The 18,119-nt window shown below is 60.0% G+C and overlaps 1 protein-coding gene across 2 annotated transcripts; it reads left to right on the forward strand.

Annotated features, from left to right (window-relative positions):
* The first annotated feature begins 636 nt into the window (after positions 1-636).
* Positions 637-16,776, forward strand: PRKCG (protein kinase C gamma). Of its 2 annotated transcripts, XM_059728103.1 has the most exons (18): positions 637-1,331; positions 2,892-2,923; positions 5,406-5,488; positions 6,476-6,587; positions 7,081-7,212; positions 8,616-8,772; positions 10,000-10,134; positions 10,816-10,903; positions 11,685-11,714; positions 12,029-12,172; positions 12,544-12,717; positions 12,921-13,012; positions 13,241-13,303; positions 13,453-13,591; positions 13,903-13,983; positions 14,263-14,370; positions 14,511-14,651; positions 15,609-16,776. In XM_059728103.1, the coding sequence occupies exons 1-18, from the start codon at positions 1,165-1,167 to the stop codon at positions 15,798-15,800; spliced, it is 2,070 nt and encodes a 689-aa protein (XP_059584086.1). In that variant the 5' UTR covers positions 637-1,164; the 3' UTR covers positions 15,801-16,776. The 2 variants fall into 2 exon arrangements, with proteins under 2 accessions (XP_059584086.1, XP_059584085.1); XM_059728102.1 differs by having other exon boundaries at positions 14,511-15,700.
* Positions 16,777-18,119: the final 1,343 nt, after the last annotated feature.

Here is an 18,119-nt window from a genome sequence, read left to right on the forward strand (position 1 = left end):
CGTTTGTACCCCCAGTTACTGATTAACCGGGTCCTGCTGGTGCCAAAGGGCAGGATGATCCTGGAGCAGCCACCCCCCTCCCACCCTGCCTGGACCTCTGACCACCCTTCTCCCTGGCCTTGTGCCCCGCTGCACAACAGTCTCACGTCATCACAGACAGTCAGCCACAGGCATACTGCCCACTGTGGGACCCAGGCCTCTGGGCTCCCAGCCCCTCTCCCCATGCTGAGCCACCAGACCCCACTCCCCTTCCTGTGCTGGGGATAGAACCCAGGTGTCCAGGGTTTTCCCTCCTCCTCTACTCTTAACTCACTGTATCCTGTTCCTTTCCTGGAATGGAGAGAACCTAGGCATCCTGGCCCCCCAGCCCACTAGACCCTGCTGTCCTCCTGGTCCCAGGCTGTGGCCATGGGTGGGTTTGGCTCTGGGGGCTCCTGTGAGGGTGGGGTGGGGATTGTGAAGAGGCACATGGAGGGTGGGGACCAGGCAGGCAGTGTGGGCGTCCCCAGGGCTGGCTGGGGGGGGGCACTTCAGGCCTAGCCTGGGGTCCTGCCCCCCCCTGCACTCAGTCTCCTTTAAGGCAGACTCCTCCCCCCAGAGCTGTCAGCACCCCTCCCCCGCCCCCGGCTCCCCCTGCCAGCCGGCAGCCCCAGCACACACAGCTCTCGTGCCCACCTCGCCTCGCTGGCACTGCTGCATCTCGCGCCTGCTGCCTCACCCCCACCCACCAGCCCTCGCCATCCTCCTGCCTGGCTCGTCTGTCCGTCGCTCCGGGCATCCTTCACCCGCCGTCTGTATCTGTGCATCCTTCTGCTCGCTCTGTCTTGTGGTCCGTCTGTCTGTTCATCCACCCATTATTTCTCCGCCTGTCGGTCCGTCCCTCTCCCCCTGGGTGTGTCCATCTGGTCTGTTCAGCTCATCTCACATCTGTCTGTCCATCTGTCTGTTTGTCCGGCCCTGCCGCCCTTCCTTCATCTATCTGCCCACCCTGTCGTTCATTGTCTCTGTCCGTCTGTCCATCTATCTATCCGTCTGTTCATACATCCCTCTGTTTATCCATCCAGCCGTCCATCCACCCATCCGTTCGTGCCTCCTTGCCTGCTCGTTGGTGGCTCCATCTGCCTGTGTGTGGGGGTCACCCGCCGGGCTGTGGGGCGTGGGACCATGGCACTGGTGGGGTCCCCACCCGAGCTGGACTGCCGGGCCAAGCCGCTGTTCTGCCGCAAAGGGGCGCTGCGCCAGAAGGTCGTGCATGAGGTCAAGAGCCACAAGTTCACAGCCCGGTTCTTCAAGCAGCCCACGTTCTGCAGCCACTGCACCGATTTCATCTGGTGAGGCCCCTGAACCCCTACCCTGGCAGTCCTCCAGTGCCTACCCTACATACTGCATCCCCTGCCCTGTCTCACTGCCCATGTGCCATCCATTTCCCGCCCCCAACCTGCATCCCCCATCCCCACCTCCCTAAATCCCCCATCCCCAGCCCACACCTATGCCCCTGCCCCATGCATACCCTGCATCTCCCGCCCCGGGCTCTGCATCCCCTGCCCGTACAGTCCCCGTCCCTACCCCACATCCTCTTCCCCTGCTTCATACACCCCCACCCCGTACACCTCCACCCTGCCCTGCATTCCCCACCCCTGCCTGGCCTGTCTGGCAGCCTGGGCATCTTTGCCTGGTGAGACCCCTCTAAACACCACAGCATTGCCCTGGACTCTTACTGGGCATGCATCCAGGCCAGCCTACCTCTAGGATACCACCTGTTCAGGTCCCCTCAGCAACCTCCTGTCCTGTGAACACCCCCCACCCACACACCAATGCTCACCAAGTGCCCCCAGCAGCTGGGGATGGCATGTGGCTAGGTGGGGGCAGACACCCCCAAAAGCACCTGCCTTACTGCCTCTCTGGGGGGGCTGTCCCCTCCAGGCCCCACCAGCCCTCAGTGCCCTCACTCTCACCTGCAGCCTCCTTGGGTTGATAACACCCCCACAGCCAGAGGACTACCCCCCACCAGTGTCCCTAGCCCAGTGATGTACCTGGCCCATTGGTGGCTGCACCTGGATGGTGGGATGGGGAGATTGTGTGGGGGTGAATCCTAGTGGTTAGAGAATGGGGGGTGGGGGACAGGACACCTGGGGTTTTTTAAAGTGCTGGTTTAGGAAAGAGTCTGATGGGTTAGAGCAGAGGTGTCTGGGGGACAGGACCGCGGGCCCTATCCCAGCCCTGTGAGGGGGACAATATGGGGACTTCATGCCCTTCTCCTTGGGATATCTGGACCCAGTCTGACTCTGGTACCCCACGCTGAGGGGGCTAGGGAAGACCAGGGCCTGCGGGTGGCCTGATGCCATGGCCAGTGGAACAGGTGACCCAGAGACCCCTTTTTCTCCCCCCAGCTACTTGTGCCCTCCTCCCACCCATGACTGTGAGGCAAGGTGCCAAGTGTTTGATAACAAATGCCACCGCAAAACAGGAGCTCTGGAGCCAGCCCCAGGGGTGCGAGGGTGGGGGCAGGGGCGGGGTCTAATGGATGGGAGAGGGCTGGGAGCCAGGACTCCTGGGTTCTCTGTCACTCTTTCTCTCCATCCCAACTCTGCCAGTGCCCCTCATCCCTGCCCCCTTGCCAGCCCAGCCCAGCCCTGGACTCCCCTTCCATCAGCAGCTTGCCCAGCCCTGGGCTTATCAAGCACTTCAAGCACTCAGGGGGGCAGAACGCGGGAGTCCTGGCTCCCAGCCCCCATCCCTTCACAGAGCTGGGATACAACCCAGGCATCTGGGCTCCCAGACCCTTGTGGGAAGGGTCTGTGCCCCACCCAGCTGTTGGGGTGTACTGTGTGTATGCGGGCGGAGGTGCTGGTATCTCCCCAACTAATGGCATATGTGTCTCTTGCTTTCAGGGGCATCGGGAAGCAGGGCCTGCAGTGTCTGGGTAAGTGCCCCCATGCCCCTGGCACCCCCACTCCACTTTGCCCCTACCCCCAGCTTACTGGGGTCCTGTCTCCCACCACCATGTAGGGGAACACAGCCCCAAATGTGCCCCATCCCAGAGCCAGTTGCAACTCAGCACTGATGAGGGGCCCTGTATAAGCACCCTCCACCCCATGATCAGACCACTAGATCCCACTCCCCTCCCAGAGCTAGGGGAAGAACCCAGGAGTCAGGGCCCCGTTTCTCAAAGTGGTTTAAGGGAGTCAAGCACTGGTTGTGTGACTGAGGGAGTTCACTCACTGGCGTGTGTCGGGGTTCAGGGAAAAGTGGAATTTTCCAGGCGTTCTTCTAAGGACAGTCAGAGATTTCAGACCAAGTATTAAAACAAGGGGCAGGGGGATGGGGAGCCGAACTCCTGGGTTCCCTCCCAGCTCTGGGAGGAAAATGGGGTATAGCAAGTTACAGTGGATGAGGAGGGGAGCCAGGACTCCTGGGTTCTCTCCTTCCCACTGGCTCCAGCATCTCCTGACCCCTGGGATTGTCCACATCTCTTACCCTCTTGGGCTCCGTCACTGATGTGTTACAAGTTGCCAGGTCTCAGCCCAGTTGTCTGTGTGGCAGGTGGTTCATTTCACTCCCCCCTCACTGCCTGTGGCGCTGGGGGGTCTCTTGGGGGCACAAGTTCATGAGAGGGGGCTGTGTTGTTGTGGGTCACTGTGGGGGAGCAGAGGGCATCTTAGGAGTGTTAGGGTTGGGGAGAGGGTGCTGGGGGCTGTGAGGGAGGGGCCTCTCTCCTCCCCCCCCCCCCCGCAGACATGGCTTCGGGGGTGCCCCTGCCCTGGCTGAGGGCGTGGCTCTGCCTGTGACTGGCAAGTGAGGTAGGGCCCTGGGGAAGGGAGGGAAGGGGGCTTCGGTTGTTAGGTAGCCTCCATGGCAGCTGCTGGTGGGGTTGCTAGGCAACGAGCAGGTCTGGACTGTGAGGCAGGGGGATGTGCTGGTCCTGGTTGGAGGAGGGGAAGGGATCTCTATTGAGGAGACATTTCTGGGGTGCCCTCCAAAGGGAGCAGCCTGGAACCAGTGGGGAGGGAACTTGTCACTGGGGGTGGGGGAGGTAAGAGAGTGTGTGTGTGTGTGTGTGTGTGTGTGTGTGTGTGTGTGTGTAAGAGCATGGGGATGTGTGCCCATGGATGGGCCTGCAAGCACGCACACACACGTAGGCATGCGTGGACGTCTGTGTGAGTGCACTGAGGTGCCTGTGAGCTCGTGGGTGTACACACGTGTGTGGCAGCACATGTGTGTGTGGCAGCCTGCATGTGTGCATGGGCACATCCCTGGAGATGACAGTTCATGGAGGGGGCCTAGGAGTACGTGTGCAAGACAGTGTTTGCTCATGTGTGGGCTCAGGCCCAAGGGAGCAGGGCATGTGCAGACACATGTGACAGTGGCCACACATGCAGGTTTGACAGGTGGCAGTGTTGGGGGTGGGGGGTACATGTTTAGTGCATCCATGTGCAAAGGGACCTTGTTCACAAGCCTGTTTGGGGAGGAGCCACTGTAGGTGTGCAGGTATGTGTGTGTTGCCAGCCACTGTTACATGCATTTGCCCCAGGCTAGTCATGCATGGCTGTACTCTCTGCCCCCCCCCCCCCCCCCCATGCACACAGGCTCTGCTGGGACTGTGGGTGTGCATGCGTGGGCATGAGGCTGCCGCCTGTGCCTGGCTCTCTTCTTGCCTCCTGGCAGTTGTCTGGGCTGGGAGAAACCTGCAGAAGCCTGTTGCTGTGAGAACACTGGGCAATGGGGGCTGAGGTGTCAGCGTACATGGGTCTTCCACTGTGAGTGTAGTGAGGTCTCTGGGTCTCAGCACAGACCCTGCGTGCCCCCTTGCCATCAGGTCCCAGGAAAAGAAGCCAAGTGATGGTGGGGGCTGGGAGCCCGGATGCCTGGGTTCTCTCCCAGCTCTGGGAGGGGTGCAGGTCTGGTGTTTTGGAGCTCCGGCATGGGGCTGTGGGTGGGTGGGGGAGAGGGAGCTGAGTTCTCACCTTCATCTCCCCCTCGCCCCCTGCCCCCACCCCCCACTTCTCCCCGTGGGTGCATTCTGCTGCTGCCCGTTTCCATGGCAACCCATCTCCCAAATATCTCTCTCTCACTCCTCCAGCATCATTAAGGTATTGCAAGGGGGGAGGTACGGGGTGACCCCCCCCCCCCCGCACACATGATCTCCTCATACTCAGTCACCCCCATCTTACCCCTGCCTAGGCCTTTCACCTGTGGCCTGGATCTCCTCATACTCGGCCCCCCATCCAGCCACCCCCCAGCTCCCCATGCACCCCACATCTGGGGGTGTTGGGAGGGGTCTCAGCTAGGGTTGGGAGGGGCAGGCGGTTTCTGCCCTGGGGCTTCCTGTGCTAACTGCTCTCTCCCACCCCCCACTCTCACCCCATACCTCTGCACCTGCCCCCTCCTGCCCCCACCCCCTCTAGTCTGCAGCTTCGTGGTCCACAAACGCTGTCATGAGTTCGTCACCTTTGAATGCCCTGGTGCCGGGAAGGGACCCCAGACAGATGTGAGTGCCACCTTCCGGACACCTGGGTTCTCCCCCAGCTTTGGGAGGGGAGTGGGGTCTGGTGAGTTAGAGCGGGGCGGGGGAGGGCAGGGGGTGAAGCCAGGATGTCTGGGTTCTCTTCCAGCTCTGGCTGAAGGGCCCTGGTGGAGGCTGGGTTGGTCATGTTGCTCCCCCAGTCCCACGCCTGGGGCCCCCCCGCCAGGTAAATGTCCCAATTTCACCTGCTATTTTTACTGCCCAGGCAAGGAGGGGTGTGGCGGGGGGGGGGGGGGGGGGGGGGGGGGGGGGCACTGACATGGCCCAGATTCTTCTGTCCTTGGCCTGGAAGAAGGAAGGAGGAAGAGAGGAGAGAGATGGAATGAGAGAGCGTCCTTACGGCTCACACTTGTGTGCGCTTTCCACCCCCCGTCTGAATGCATGGGGGTACATGCACACACACACATGCACTCCCTGTGTGAGCTTGCATGGAACATGCAGACATATATGTGTACCTCCCTATGTGAGCTCATAATATGTACAGACTCCTGTATGAGCTCACATGGCACATGCAGACACATGCACCCCCTGTGTGAGCTCATGGCACAAGCAGGTACATGCATGCACCCTCCATGCAAGCTCACATGGCAAACACAAACGCACATGCACCCCTTGTATGAGCTCACATGGCACTTGCAGACACACATGTACACTCCCTGTGTGAGCTCATGTGGGCCATGCAGACACATGTGTGCAGTCAGCCAAGCTCACATCCCCATCACCTCCCATTCACACCCCTTGAGCACTTGCACACCTTAGTGTACCTTCACGTTGGTGCCCCTTGACTGTGTGCATGCCCTGATAAGTTCACCCTCTTGCCCCAGGAGTGCTTGTGCACTCATATGTGCACAGGTCACACATGCAAGTGTTCAGGCCTCCCCCCATGCAGAATTGCCTCTCACATCTGTGTGTGTACGTGTATGTGTGATCTTCCCCCCGCCCCCATCCCAGGACCCCCGGAACAAGCACAAGTTCAAGATCCACAGCTACAGCAGCCCGACCTTCTGCGACCACTGTGGGTCGCTGCTCTACGGGCTGGTCCACCAGGGCATGAAGTGCTCCTGTAAGTGTGTGGGGAGAGGCTGGGGGGGCAGGTCTGGGGGGCTGTGGGGTTGTGAGGGGGGAAAGGCTGTAGCATGGGGGCAGGGACGTGGGCTGTGGGGCATGAGGGCAGGCCTAGATATTGTGGGGTAGGGCAACACCTGGAGGCCTGGCCTGAGAGTGGGTGGAGCAAGAGAGGGTGGGCATGGCCAGTCTGTACATGGTGGGGCAAGACCTGGTAGGCAGGGCCAGGTTGGAGAATGTGGGGGGGTCTGACAGGCAGAGTAGGGAATCTGGGGTGGGGATGGGGGGTTTTGGGGTGAGGGCAGAGTAAAATCTGGGAGGGTGTCATGGCTAGGCTGGCAGTGCATGAGGTCAGTGGTGGGCATGGCAGGGGTAAAGGGAGGCTGGGAGACAGGCCCCTAGGTCCAAGGGCAGGAGACCTGGATGGTGGGGTAGGGACAGGGGGGTACACAGGGCCACAGCTACCGCCCACTTATGGCCTGGCCCCACAGGCTGCGAGATGAATGTGCACAAGCGCTGTGTGCAAAGCGTGCCCAGCCTGTGCGGTGTGGATCACACAGAGCGGCGTGGGCGCCTGCAGCTCGACATCGAGACCCTCAGTGGGGATGAGATCCGCGTCACTGGTACAGCCACAGGGTTTGGGGCTGTGTCATTGGGATGGCCATTGGGTGGGGGTCTGTGTCACTGGGATGGCCACAGGGTGGAGGGTCTGTGTCACCAACACAGCCATTGGATAGGGGTACAGCCATGGGGAGAGAGTTTCTGTCACTGGTACGGCCATGGAAAAGGGGTCTATGTCACTGGTGTGGCCACAGGATGTGGGGGTCTATGTCACCAGCATAGCCATGGGTTAGGGGTAGAGCTATGGGGAGAGTCTGTGTCACTGGTACAGCTATGGGACAGGGTTTTGTGTCACTGGTATGGCCAAGTTGGGGGGGTGTGTGTCACCAATACAGCCATAGGCAGGGATCTGTGTCACCAATAGGGTCACTGGGAGGAGGGCCACCAGCACAACCGTGGGGTAGGGTAACAGACATGGGAAGGAGGTCTATGTCACTAGCACAGCCATGGGGTACGGGTGGGTACAGCTAAAGCAAAGGGCTCTGTGTCACTGGTAGGACCACGGGGCAGGGGCTGCGTTACCAGTACAGGGCAGGGGGGTATCAGGGAGGGTCTGCAGCCCTGCTGCAGGCTGCAGGGGGCACTGGAGCCGATCCGTGCCCATGGGCTGGGCTGGGGGGCAGGCTGTCATTGCTGGGATGGGTGTGGGGTTGCATAGACAGGGGCTGGAGTTGCATAGACAGGGGCTGGGGGCAGCTCAGATTGCAGGTCCATCTGCCTGTGCCCTGGGCAGGCTCCATCCCTCTGTGTGGCTGTTTGGTGTCTGCTGCTCCCTGGTGGTGACTTGGTTCCCTCTCACTGGGCCCAGCCATTGTTCCCAGGTGCTGGGGCCCTTGCCCTGGGGTTAGGAGATGCTGTGGGATAGGCCTAAGTGCAATGGAAGCAGGGGGAGCAAAGGTTGGGATCCCTGTGTAAAAGTCTTCAGGACAACTTCCAGCTCTGAGAGGGGAGCGGGGGGTGGGATCTAGTGGGTTTGAGCAGTGGGAGCTGGGAACCAGGATACCTGGGTTCTCTGTCTCTGAGCTCTGCAGCTTTACACACTCCACACTTCCTTCCACACTCTCCCTTGCTCTCTGAGAAGGGGCTGGGAGTTGAGGACTGTTGACACCACGGCCATAGCCACAGCCACAGCCACAGCCAGTCCTCCACAGCGTGTGGGGTTAGTGTGGGATATCCCACAGTTTAAACTGTGGGTAGAACCCAGGCATACTGGCTGCCAGACTCGCCCTGTTCCAACCCACCACACCATGTTGGACTCCCATTCCAGAGCTGGGATGGCACCCAGGCATCCAGGCTGCCCCTAAAACAGGCTCAGCTGCAGTCACTCCCTGGACTGTGTGGGGCAGGGTGACCCCTTTTCTGGCTAATACCTAGTATGCCTCCCTCCCATCCCTCTCCCTGGCAGTGGGTGAAGCCCGGAACCTGATCCCCATGGACCCCAATGGGCTGTCGGACCCCTATGTGAAGCTAAAGCTGATCCCAGACCCCAAGAATGTGAGCAAGCAGAAAACCCGCACCGTGAAGGCCACGCTCAACCCTGTGTGGAACGAATCCTTCATCTTGTGAGTGCTGCTGGCATGTGGGCACGGGAACACAGGCATGCGAAACCTCTCTCCCATGGGATGTGCACATGGGGGTGAGATGCAGGCATGCAAGATCTCTCACAAGGTGTGTACATGGGGGTGAGACACAGATGTGTGAGAGCCTCCATGGGGGTGTGCACATGGGGGTGAAACACGAGTGTGTGAGAACCTCCATGGGGTGTGCACAGGGGGGGTGAGACATAGGTGTGTAAAAGTCCCCACATGGTGTGCACATGGGAATGACACATGGGTGTGCAAGAGCCTCCATGAGTGTGCACGTGTGGTGATAGGACTTGTGAGCATGTGAGAGCCTCTCTAAGGTGTATGCATGTCATCACAACACGTGGGTGTGTGAGAGCTTTTATGAGTGAATAGGCGTGTGGATGTGACACGTGGGTGTGGGCGAGCCTTCAGCAATGGTGCATGTAAGACATTGCCCAGGTGGCTGCTACGTGGATTGGGCTTGCAAGGGTGAGAGAAGTTATAGGAGTGGGCGTGCTCATGGATGTGACACCTGGCTGGGCAACAATGTGCAAGATCCTGCACATGTGTGCATGCAAGTGGAGACCTGGGTGTGCGAGCATTTCTATATGTGGGTGTGCATGTGGATGTCCATGTGCAAGAGCTTCCTGGAACATGTGTGCACAAACAGGAGACCTGAACATTCCAGCATAGGGCACATGGAAGTTGACATATGGATACTCAGTTGTGCAAATGGTTCCATGTATGTGCAAACACGCACATGCCTGTTCGTGAGTTCCTGGGCTTACGTGTGAGTGCTTCTGCAAATGTGTGGCCATGAGCCTGAACCCCAAGGATAGGTGGGCATATGACAGTTACCAGACAGACACAACATGTGGGTGTACAAGGATTCCATGGGGCAGGGAGGTGCTCTCAGGAGACAATGGACACATTGGAGGCCTGTTAGCTGGTGTGAGCTTCCCTCTTGCACCAGTGCTTGCACAAGTGACCCCTTCCACCATCCACATGACACTGCATACTTCTATGAACCCATCTCACACATGCAAAATAGGGTCTCCACATGTGCAAGCCTGTGGCTTATGCAGTAGGAGATCTCCACTCTGCATCTGCAGCAGCAGCAGCAGTAGTAAGGCTTTTATGAGCTGGAGGACAAAAATTCTCCCACGCCCTTAAAGGAGTGAGCAAGTCAGGTATGATGGGTCACCCCCCTCAACTTCCCCACAGCACCCTGCGGCCAGGTGATGTGGACCGGCGCCTGTCCATTGAGGTGTGGGACTGGGACCGGACCTCGCGCAATGACTTTATGGGCGCCATGTCCTTTGGGGTGTCAGAGCTTCTCAAGGGCCATGTGGATGGATGGTGAGTGGGGTGGGGACTGGGCACTGTGCCAGCCATGTGGGGCCTGGCTAAGAGGCACGTGGATGCGCGAGGCTCACAGCTCACTCTTGCTCTCTCTCTCCATCGTTCTGTCTGTTCTGGGTATTTGTCTGTGCCCACCGGGTTGTGCCCCCACTGCCTCCGGGTCCCTGGTGCCACCTCGTTTCCCTCCGCATGGCTTACCTTCCTGCCTTGCACTTGGCACACTTTGCATCTGCTTTTCATTTGCGTCTCCCCATTTGCGTGTCTGCCCCGTGTCTCTCCTTGGCTCACACGGATTTTCATGGTCTCTGCCCCCTCCTCTGGTTCCCCTCATGCTCTGGCACCCTCCTTTTGCCCTCCTCACTCTCTCTCTTTCCCTGGCATCTCTTCCCTCCCATCCCATCTTCTTCCCATTGTGCTTTTATTTCCTCTCCACTTTCATTGCACACCTTCCCCTTCACACATTTCTTCCTGGGTCTTTTTGCACATACCTGATGGGCTGGTTCATTCCTTGCATGTTTGTGGCATTCATTGCACTCTTTTGCATGTTCCCCATTGCATGTTTGGTTGTGCTTTCCTGTGTGGCACTTCTCACACACTTTGTCTGGGCACGGCTGCCTTCTTCCTTTCTCCTCCTGTCCCTCTGCCATGGTGTCCTGCCTGTCTCCGTCGCTGTCTCAGGTACAAGTTACTCAACCAGGAGGAAGGGGAGTATTACAATGTCCCCGTGGCAGACGCTGAAAACTGTGGGCTGCTGCAGAAGTTTGAGGTAACCCCATGGCCCCCCAGGTCCTTTAGCTGGGCTGAGCTCCTCACCCCCCTCTGATGATTACAGAGAGGATGGAGACTGGATTTTCTCTGTGATCACAGGGGACAGGACTAGGAGCAATGGCTTCAGGCTGCAGCAGAGGGAATTTAGGTTGGAGATTAGGAGGAACTTTCTGACTCAGGGTGGTCAGGCAGTGGAACAGGCTGCCTAGAGAAGTTGTGGAGTCTTCATCCCTGGAGGTTTCCAAGAGCAGGCTGGACAGGCACATGGCTAGGATGGTTTAGTCAGGGATGATCTTGCCTTGAACAGGGGGCTGGGTTCGATATGACCTCATGGGGTCTCTTTCATTCTGACTTGCTTGTGAACCTGTGACTTCTTCACAAGGGACCTTGCTCACAGGCTGCTGTGAGGATAACAGCTCCATGGGCTGAGTAGGACAAGAGGCTGAGGGAAGGGGGCTCTATGTGAAGCCACTCTATGCCAGTGGTGAGCGCAGACCTCCTTAAGGGGGTGGCAGGCTGTGGGGAATGTGGCAGGGCAGGGCTGTGCTGAAGGCAGCAAGGGTGGGGTCTCAGCCGGGTCAAGATCGGGGGTGCTGTGCTGTGGGGAATGGGGGCTCTGTGCTGCTTGTGAAGCCCCATGTTGCTCCAGTCTCGGGACAGGGGCCCTGGCATCCTGCCACCTCCCTGCATCTCCTTGGAGAGGGGGGCCCTAGGGCTCACCTGCTGCCCACCTCCTCAGCTGAGGGCAGATGCTTACCCTATGCCCCTTCTTCTTGCAGGCCTGTAACTATCCCTTGGAGCTGTACGAGGTAATGCCAGGCTGGGTCCGCTTGTGGAGGGCACAGGGGGACACCTGGGAAAACTATTCCCTGTCTGGCCACCAGAGGGCAGCAGAAGAACATCAGTGCCCTCCCAAAGTGGGAGAGGGGTGTGGTGGGTTAGAGCAGCGAGGACACCTGGGTTCCAGTTCAGCTCTGGGAGGGGAGTGGGTCACAGTGGGTGTGGACTGACTTGTGCAGTCCCGCAGTTCCCACCCCCACAAAAATTTCCCTTCCTGGCATCTCCGGTGCCCCCGTCCTCAGAGCTGGGGCCACCACTGACCTGCTGCATCTCTGTCCCCCAGAGGGTGCGTCGTGGCCCCGGTCCCTCGTCCAGTCTGAGCCCCAGCCCCACTGATTCCAAGCGCATCACCTTCTTTGGCAGCAGCCGCTTTCACATCTCCGACTTCAACTTCCTCATGGTGCTGGGCAAGGGCAGTTTTGGCAAGGTGAGTGTGCTGTGCCTGGATGCAAGGGTCCCAGGCCACCAGGGGGGCAACAGGGAGCCTGCTGGGTGGGAAGCAGGACACCTGGGTTCTATCCCGGCCCTGGGAGGGGAGTGGGGTCTAGTGGTTAGAGCAGAGGGCTGGTAGTCAGGACACCTGGGTTCTATCTTGACTCTGGGAGTGGGAGTGCAGGTGGGTGGGTTGGGGGGGAGAGCCAGGACTCCTGGGGTCTTTCCTGAGCTGTGGGAGGAGAGGGGGTGCAGTGGGATTTAGCAAAGGGGAAACCCTTTGCTAGACATTAGCCCTGGCTGGTCCGCATGAAGGGGAGGGGCCAGGGCCTGTCACCCCAGAGGTGCTAAGCGGGGCTCCTGTAGGTGATGCTGGCTGAGCGCCGGGGCACAGAGGAGCTCTATGCCATCAAGATCCTGAAGAAGGATGTGATCATCCAGGACGATGATGTGGAGTGCACCATGGTGGAGCGGCGGGTGCTGGCCCTGGGTGAGCGCCCCCACTTCCTCACCCAGCTTCACTCCACCTTCCAGACCACGGTAGGTGGCTGAGGGCAGGTCTGGGACAGGGTGGGGTTATGATGTCAGGGTCAAGAGTCCTGGCAGTCTGGGATGGAGCAGATGGCTGGGTTGGATGTGGCAGGGATGGGGCAGGGTACTGGGGCAGGCAGGCCTGGTAAGGGCAGTGGCCTGGTCTGATCTCTTCCCATGTTTTCCAACTGCTGCCCGCCCCCCCCCTGCAGGACCGTCTCTACTTTGTGATGGAGTATGTCAATGGTGGAGACCTCATGTACCACATTCAGCAGGTCGGGAAGTTCAAGGAGCCCCATGCCATGTATGTGCACCTGAGAAGGAGCTGAGGGGTCATGCATTGAGGGCACCTTGAGACAGCTGCATCTGTGTGGGCAAGAGGGTCCAGTATAACCAGCCTGTGAGGTGGCTGCACTGCAGTGACAGGCAGGCAGTGCCCATAGGTCCCTGCCCTTGCAGGTGTGGGGGTGTCCCATCTTGTGCCATCCGTGGGCTTGGGCCATGTGCTGAGGGAAGGTTCCTCCCTCGGCAGGTTCTATGCGGCGGAGATCGCCATAGGGCTCTTTTTCCTGCACAACAAGGGCATCATCTACAGGTGAGAGCTCCCACCCCTGCCATATTCTCCCCACTAGGGGCAGAGTGGAGTCATTTCCCCTCAGAGGGGAAGGACCCCTGCCCAATCTCCCCTACCTCCAGCCTGTCAGGAAGGGCCCCTTGTGACTGCCCTCACCTCTCGCCCTGCAGGGACCTGAAGCTGGACAATGTGATGCTGGATGCCGAGGGGCACATCAAAATCACAGATTTTGGGATGTGCAAAGAGAACATCTTCCCCGGGGTTACCACCCGAACCTTCTGTGGCACCCCTGACTACATTGCCCCAGAGGTACCTCTTCCTAAACCCGGGAGAGAACCCAGGAGTCCTAGGCACTTGCTGTCCCCCTGCTCCAACTTACCAGGCTCACTCATCTCCCAGAGCTGGGATGGAACCCAGGTGTCCTGGGCCCCAGCCATACTCCTCGTTTAACCCAGTGGACCCCACCCCTTCCCAGAGCAGGGAGAGAACCCAAGAATCCTGTTTCCCAGCCCTATTCCTGCTGACCCACTGGACCGCACCCCATCCCAGAGTGGAGACAGAACCCAGGTGTCCTGGTCCCAGGGCACCCTCCTGTTCTAACCCTCCCCCACACCCCCCAGATCATTGCCTACCAACCCTACGGGAAGTCAGTGGACTGGTGGTCCTTTGGGGTGCTGCTCTACGAGATGCTGGCTGGGCAGGTGAGTGCAGAGCCAGGTGTGGCCACCAGGGGGCAGCAAAGGCCAGGCTAGAGGTCGTGTTCATGGTGGGGCATAGGAGGGTGCTGGGGCAGGTGGGGGTGGCTGTCACTGGGTGGAGCATGGAGGGGGCGTGGGGGCTGGGGTGGGTCTGTGGAGGGCACAGGGCATACTTCCTGGGAGGGTTGTGATGTGGCTGTAGGATGCTGAAGGGGAAGGGGCTGGGTGGTGCCTTCTGGGGTGGGTGCCCAGGCCCTGTCTCTGCCTCATGCTTCCCCGCAGCCGCCGTTTGATGGTGAAGACGAGGACGAGTTGTTCCAGTCCATCATGGAGCACACCGTGTCCTACCCCAAGTCCCTGTCCCGTGAGGCCGTCTCCATCTGCAAGGGGGTGAGTGCTCCAAGCATGAGGGGTGGGGAAGCACTGGATGGAAGGATGGGGGGGCCAGCTGATGCACAGAGCCCTGGGGGTGGGGAATGTGGGCCTTGGTGCTGTTATACTGTCTCGGGTCCATGCGCCTATTTGTGCAGTTCCTGACGAAGCACCCCCTGAAGCGGCTGGGCACAGGGCCCTCAGGGGAGCAGGACATCCGGGAGCATGGCTTCTTCCGTTGGCTGGACTGGGAGCGCCTGGAGCGGCTTGAGATCCCACCCCCCTTCACACCCCGCCCTGTGAGTGCCCCCTTGGCGCCTTGCCCTGTGCTCACTACAGTCCCTGTATTCTTCCACTGCCCTGTTGTGCTCTGCCCAGCAAGTGTTACCCTCTCCAGGAGTCCTCCCATGAACCCCTACCCCACCTCCCCCAAAGCCCCTCCTTGCCCCCTTCTTGCCTTACCCCTTGATAGTGCCTGTGGTCCCTGCCCCTACCCCTGCCCCTGCCCTCCTTCCCCAGCCTCCCAATGAGTAGCTGCAAGACCTCCCAGTCCCCTCATGGCCCCTTCACATGCTTCCCCATGGCCCCCACATCCCCCACCCCTCATGGCCCAGGAGAAGATGGGGGTCACACACAGGCTCTACAGTGCCTGTGCACTTGCTCTCGCCCCCCAGTGCCCCACTTCATGCCTCACCAGCAGCTGCATCCACAACCCCCCACGCCCCAGGACCTGCCCCCTAGCTCCCTTCATGCCCTGCTCCATGGGTCCCCACATCTCTGTGCCCTTCTTGGCTTTCTTCATGTCCTGCCCAGCAACCAACTGCCCCCAATGGCCCCAACCCTCTGACCCCAGCAGCCCATGCCTCTGAACCCCAGAGCCACTGGAGAATGGGGGCCTGAGGGAGACCTGGGAGGATGGGGAAACGGGAGTTTGGAAGCCCCGCCAAGCCTGGCTTATCCCACCACGCCTTGGAGAGGGGGCTCTGGGACCCTGAAGACAACCAGCTTCATCTTTGTTTAATCTTTTCCTCCATCTTTTTTCTCCCTCCCTCCTGGTCTGTCTGTCCATCTGTCTGCCTGTCCATCTCTCTTTCCACCTGTCTGTCTTCTCATTCATCCCTTGGTCTCTCTGTCTCTCTCCCTTGTCCAACTGCCTGCCTTTCCTCCTCCTCCTCTGTCTGTCTGCCCATTTTTCCATCTGTCTCCTGTTCCCCCACATCCCCCATCCGTGTGTCTGTCCGGCGGGCCGGGCACAGTGTGGGAAGAATGGCGAGAACTTTGACAAGTTTTTCACACGGGCGGTGCCAGCACTGACGCCCCCTGACCAGCTGGTGCTGGCAGGGCTGGACCAGACCGAGTTTGAGGGCTTCAGCTACATTAACCCCGACTTCATGCACCCCTCGCTGCGCTCCCCCAGTTCCCCCATCTCACCTGTCTCCCTGGTGTGACCCTCCCGGCCCCACCCTGGCCCACCCGCCTGCCTCCAGCTGACCCTGCCTGCACTGTGCATGCCCAAATGCAGCTGCCTCTGGTGGGGGGCATGTTGGGGGCCTCTTGAAGAGCTGCACACAAGCAATGCTCAGGGCTGCCTGGCCTCAGCTAGAATCAGCTTCTCTGCTTGACCCTGGTGGGTGGGGGGTGCAAGGATGGGAATGTGGGGCCCTGTGTCCCTGCCCCCAGCCCCAGCATGGCACCCCCCTGCTGAGCCCACCCCTCCAGCACAGTGCCCCCAGTGCCGGGGCCTGAGGGTAATGCCGCCTGCTATGCCCTGTCCTCCATGGCTTTGGCAACACCTGACCTAGGGGATGCTGGTCATCTGGGGTCAGCCCCTGCCTCCTCTGCCCTCCTCTCTTCCCATCAGGCCCCACAACCCCACACTTCTGCTCTGGCTAAATGGATGCTTTGAGCTACTGCTGCAGCGGGGGCTGGTTGCACCCTCTGACCCCGCATCCCTGGGTTCCACCACAGCTGTGAATCCAGAGTCCTGAGGAATCCCCTGGGCTGGGGAAGACTGCCTCCTGCTCCCAGCCCTCCACACCCCAAACCTCAGGGCTCATTTGGATGAGCTGAAGGGACCCTTGTGGGTTGTAGATCCATTAAGGGGGGGGGAGGGGCAGGATCCCTGGGTTTTCTCCAGGCTTGGTGGGGTGTGGGGTCTGGTTAGAGAGTGGGGCTGGGAGACAGGGCACTTTTGTTCTTCAGTGCCAGTGCTAGCAATAGAACCCAGGTGTCCAGCCCCACCCCCACTGCAGTGTCACAGGACCCCCTGGGGGCTGCATGTCCAGCTGTAAGCTGAGCCCCATCCTGCCCCATGAAGAAGTCCCCCAGAGTCCACCCTTTCCTTCCCCGCTGTTTCCAGCTACCGCACCGCGTTGTAAAGACCCTGATGGTCAACGCACTTCAGGATAAAAGATTTGCCAACCAGCAGTGCCTCAGTCTGTCTGTCCATCTGTCCAACGCTGCTCCACTGCCAGCTGGACTGGGGGAGGGAAGTGGGCTGCTGTGGTTACAGATGTGGGGGATGGGAGCCAGGACACGAGTAGGGGAGAGGAGGTCTAGTGGGTTAGAGCTGGGGGGAGGAGGCACAGGATGCCTCCGTTCTGCCTCAGCTTTGGGGGAGGAGGGGATTCAATAGGGGAGAGGCGGGGATGCTGAGAGCCAGGACTTGGGGTCTGTCTCAACTTTAAGAGGGGAGTGGGCTAGAGCACTGGGGGCTGGGAGCCTGGATGCCTGGGTTCCAACCCAGCTGTGGGTGGGCTAGGGTCCAAGTCAAGGTTGGCAGCGCTCCCTGCCCCCCAGCGCTCCCTGCCCCCTGGGGCTGAAGGCGAAAGCTTGCAGAAGGACTTTGATGAGGGGAAATATGGGAAACTATCCAGTCTGTGGCCTTTTCCTCCCAGAAGTGCTGGCCCTGACTGGCCACAGAGCAGGGGCACTGGCAAGCTGGTGGAGGGGAGGGCAGGAACATTTCTCCTGTAGAGGGCACCAGCCCCCTATCTCACCAGCCCCAGATATCTTGAAATCATCCTTGGTGTGTGACCCGTGTATGCAATGAGTCTGTCAGGTCTCAGCTGCAGTGCCTGCACACAGACAGACCCCCCCACCCCCATTCTGTGCTGGGTAGGGGTCTAGCTGGCCGGGAGGGGACTGTGGGGAGGCTCTGTAGAGGGGGGCTCTGCTGGGTTGAGGGGGCTATGTATGGTGTTGGGAGGGTTGAGGAGGCAGCTTTGTGTGTGAGACTGGGGCTGTGAGGGAGGGGCTGGTGTGGGTGGGAGGTTTTTTGCATGAGGTGGATGGGTGGGGTGCTATATGGGGAGGGCCTCTGTGGGAGTGGGGTTTGAGGGTCCTGTGAGGGGAATGGTACTGTGGGGGGAGACCTGGAGAAATGCAGGAGGATGGGGGGAGGGGCCTAGGAGGGGGTTTGAGTTTCCCAGTGACAAGCTGGAGGTTGGATGTGGAGGCACCTTGAGCACAGGAGTCTATGGAGCACTGTGTGGGGGTGGGGGTCTACGTGGCAGGAGTGGGGGACTGGCATGGAGGCCCATGGAGGTGGGGGAGTCAGTGCTGGGCATCAGGGCAGGGACAGCATGGGGAGGGGGGCTCTGGCTGTAGAAGGAGCAAGGCACTGTCAGGGGTGAGAGTGGGTACCTGTGAAGTGGGAGTGTAGGGAAGGGGATGGGGGTGTAGTGAAGTGGGTTGTATATGGGGGGGCAGATATGAAGGGAAAGTGTGTGGGGTACGGCTTTGGGGCTCTGTGCTGGGAGATGGGG

This window comes from Alligator mississippiensis, chromosome 5 (assembly GCF_030867095.1).
Source record: "Alligator mississippiensis isolate rAllMis1 chromosome 5, rAllMis1, whole genome shotgun sequence".
In the NCBI taxonomy this organism is placed as follows: Eukaryota; Metazoa; Chordata; order Crocodylia; family Alligatoridae; genus Alligator; species Alligator mississippiensis.

Bases quoted from the DNA above. Each gene is read 5' to 3' on its own strand.
- PRKCG (XM_059728102.1), top strand. From the start codon at position 1,165: ATGGCACTGGTGGGGTCCCCACCCGAGCTGGACTGCCGGGCCAAGCCG. The intron at 1,332-2,891 runs GTGAGGCCCCTG...TCTTGCTTTCAG, and splicing joins CACTGCACCGATTTCATCTG to GGGCATCGGGAAGCAGGGCC. The intron at 13,013-13,240 runs GTATGTGCACCT...CTCCCTCGGCAG, and splicing joins TTCAAGGAGCCCCATGCCAT to GTTCTATGCGGCGGAGATCG.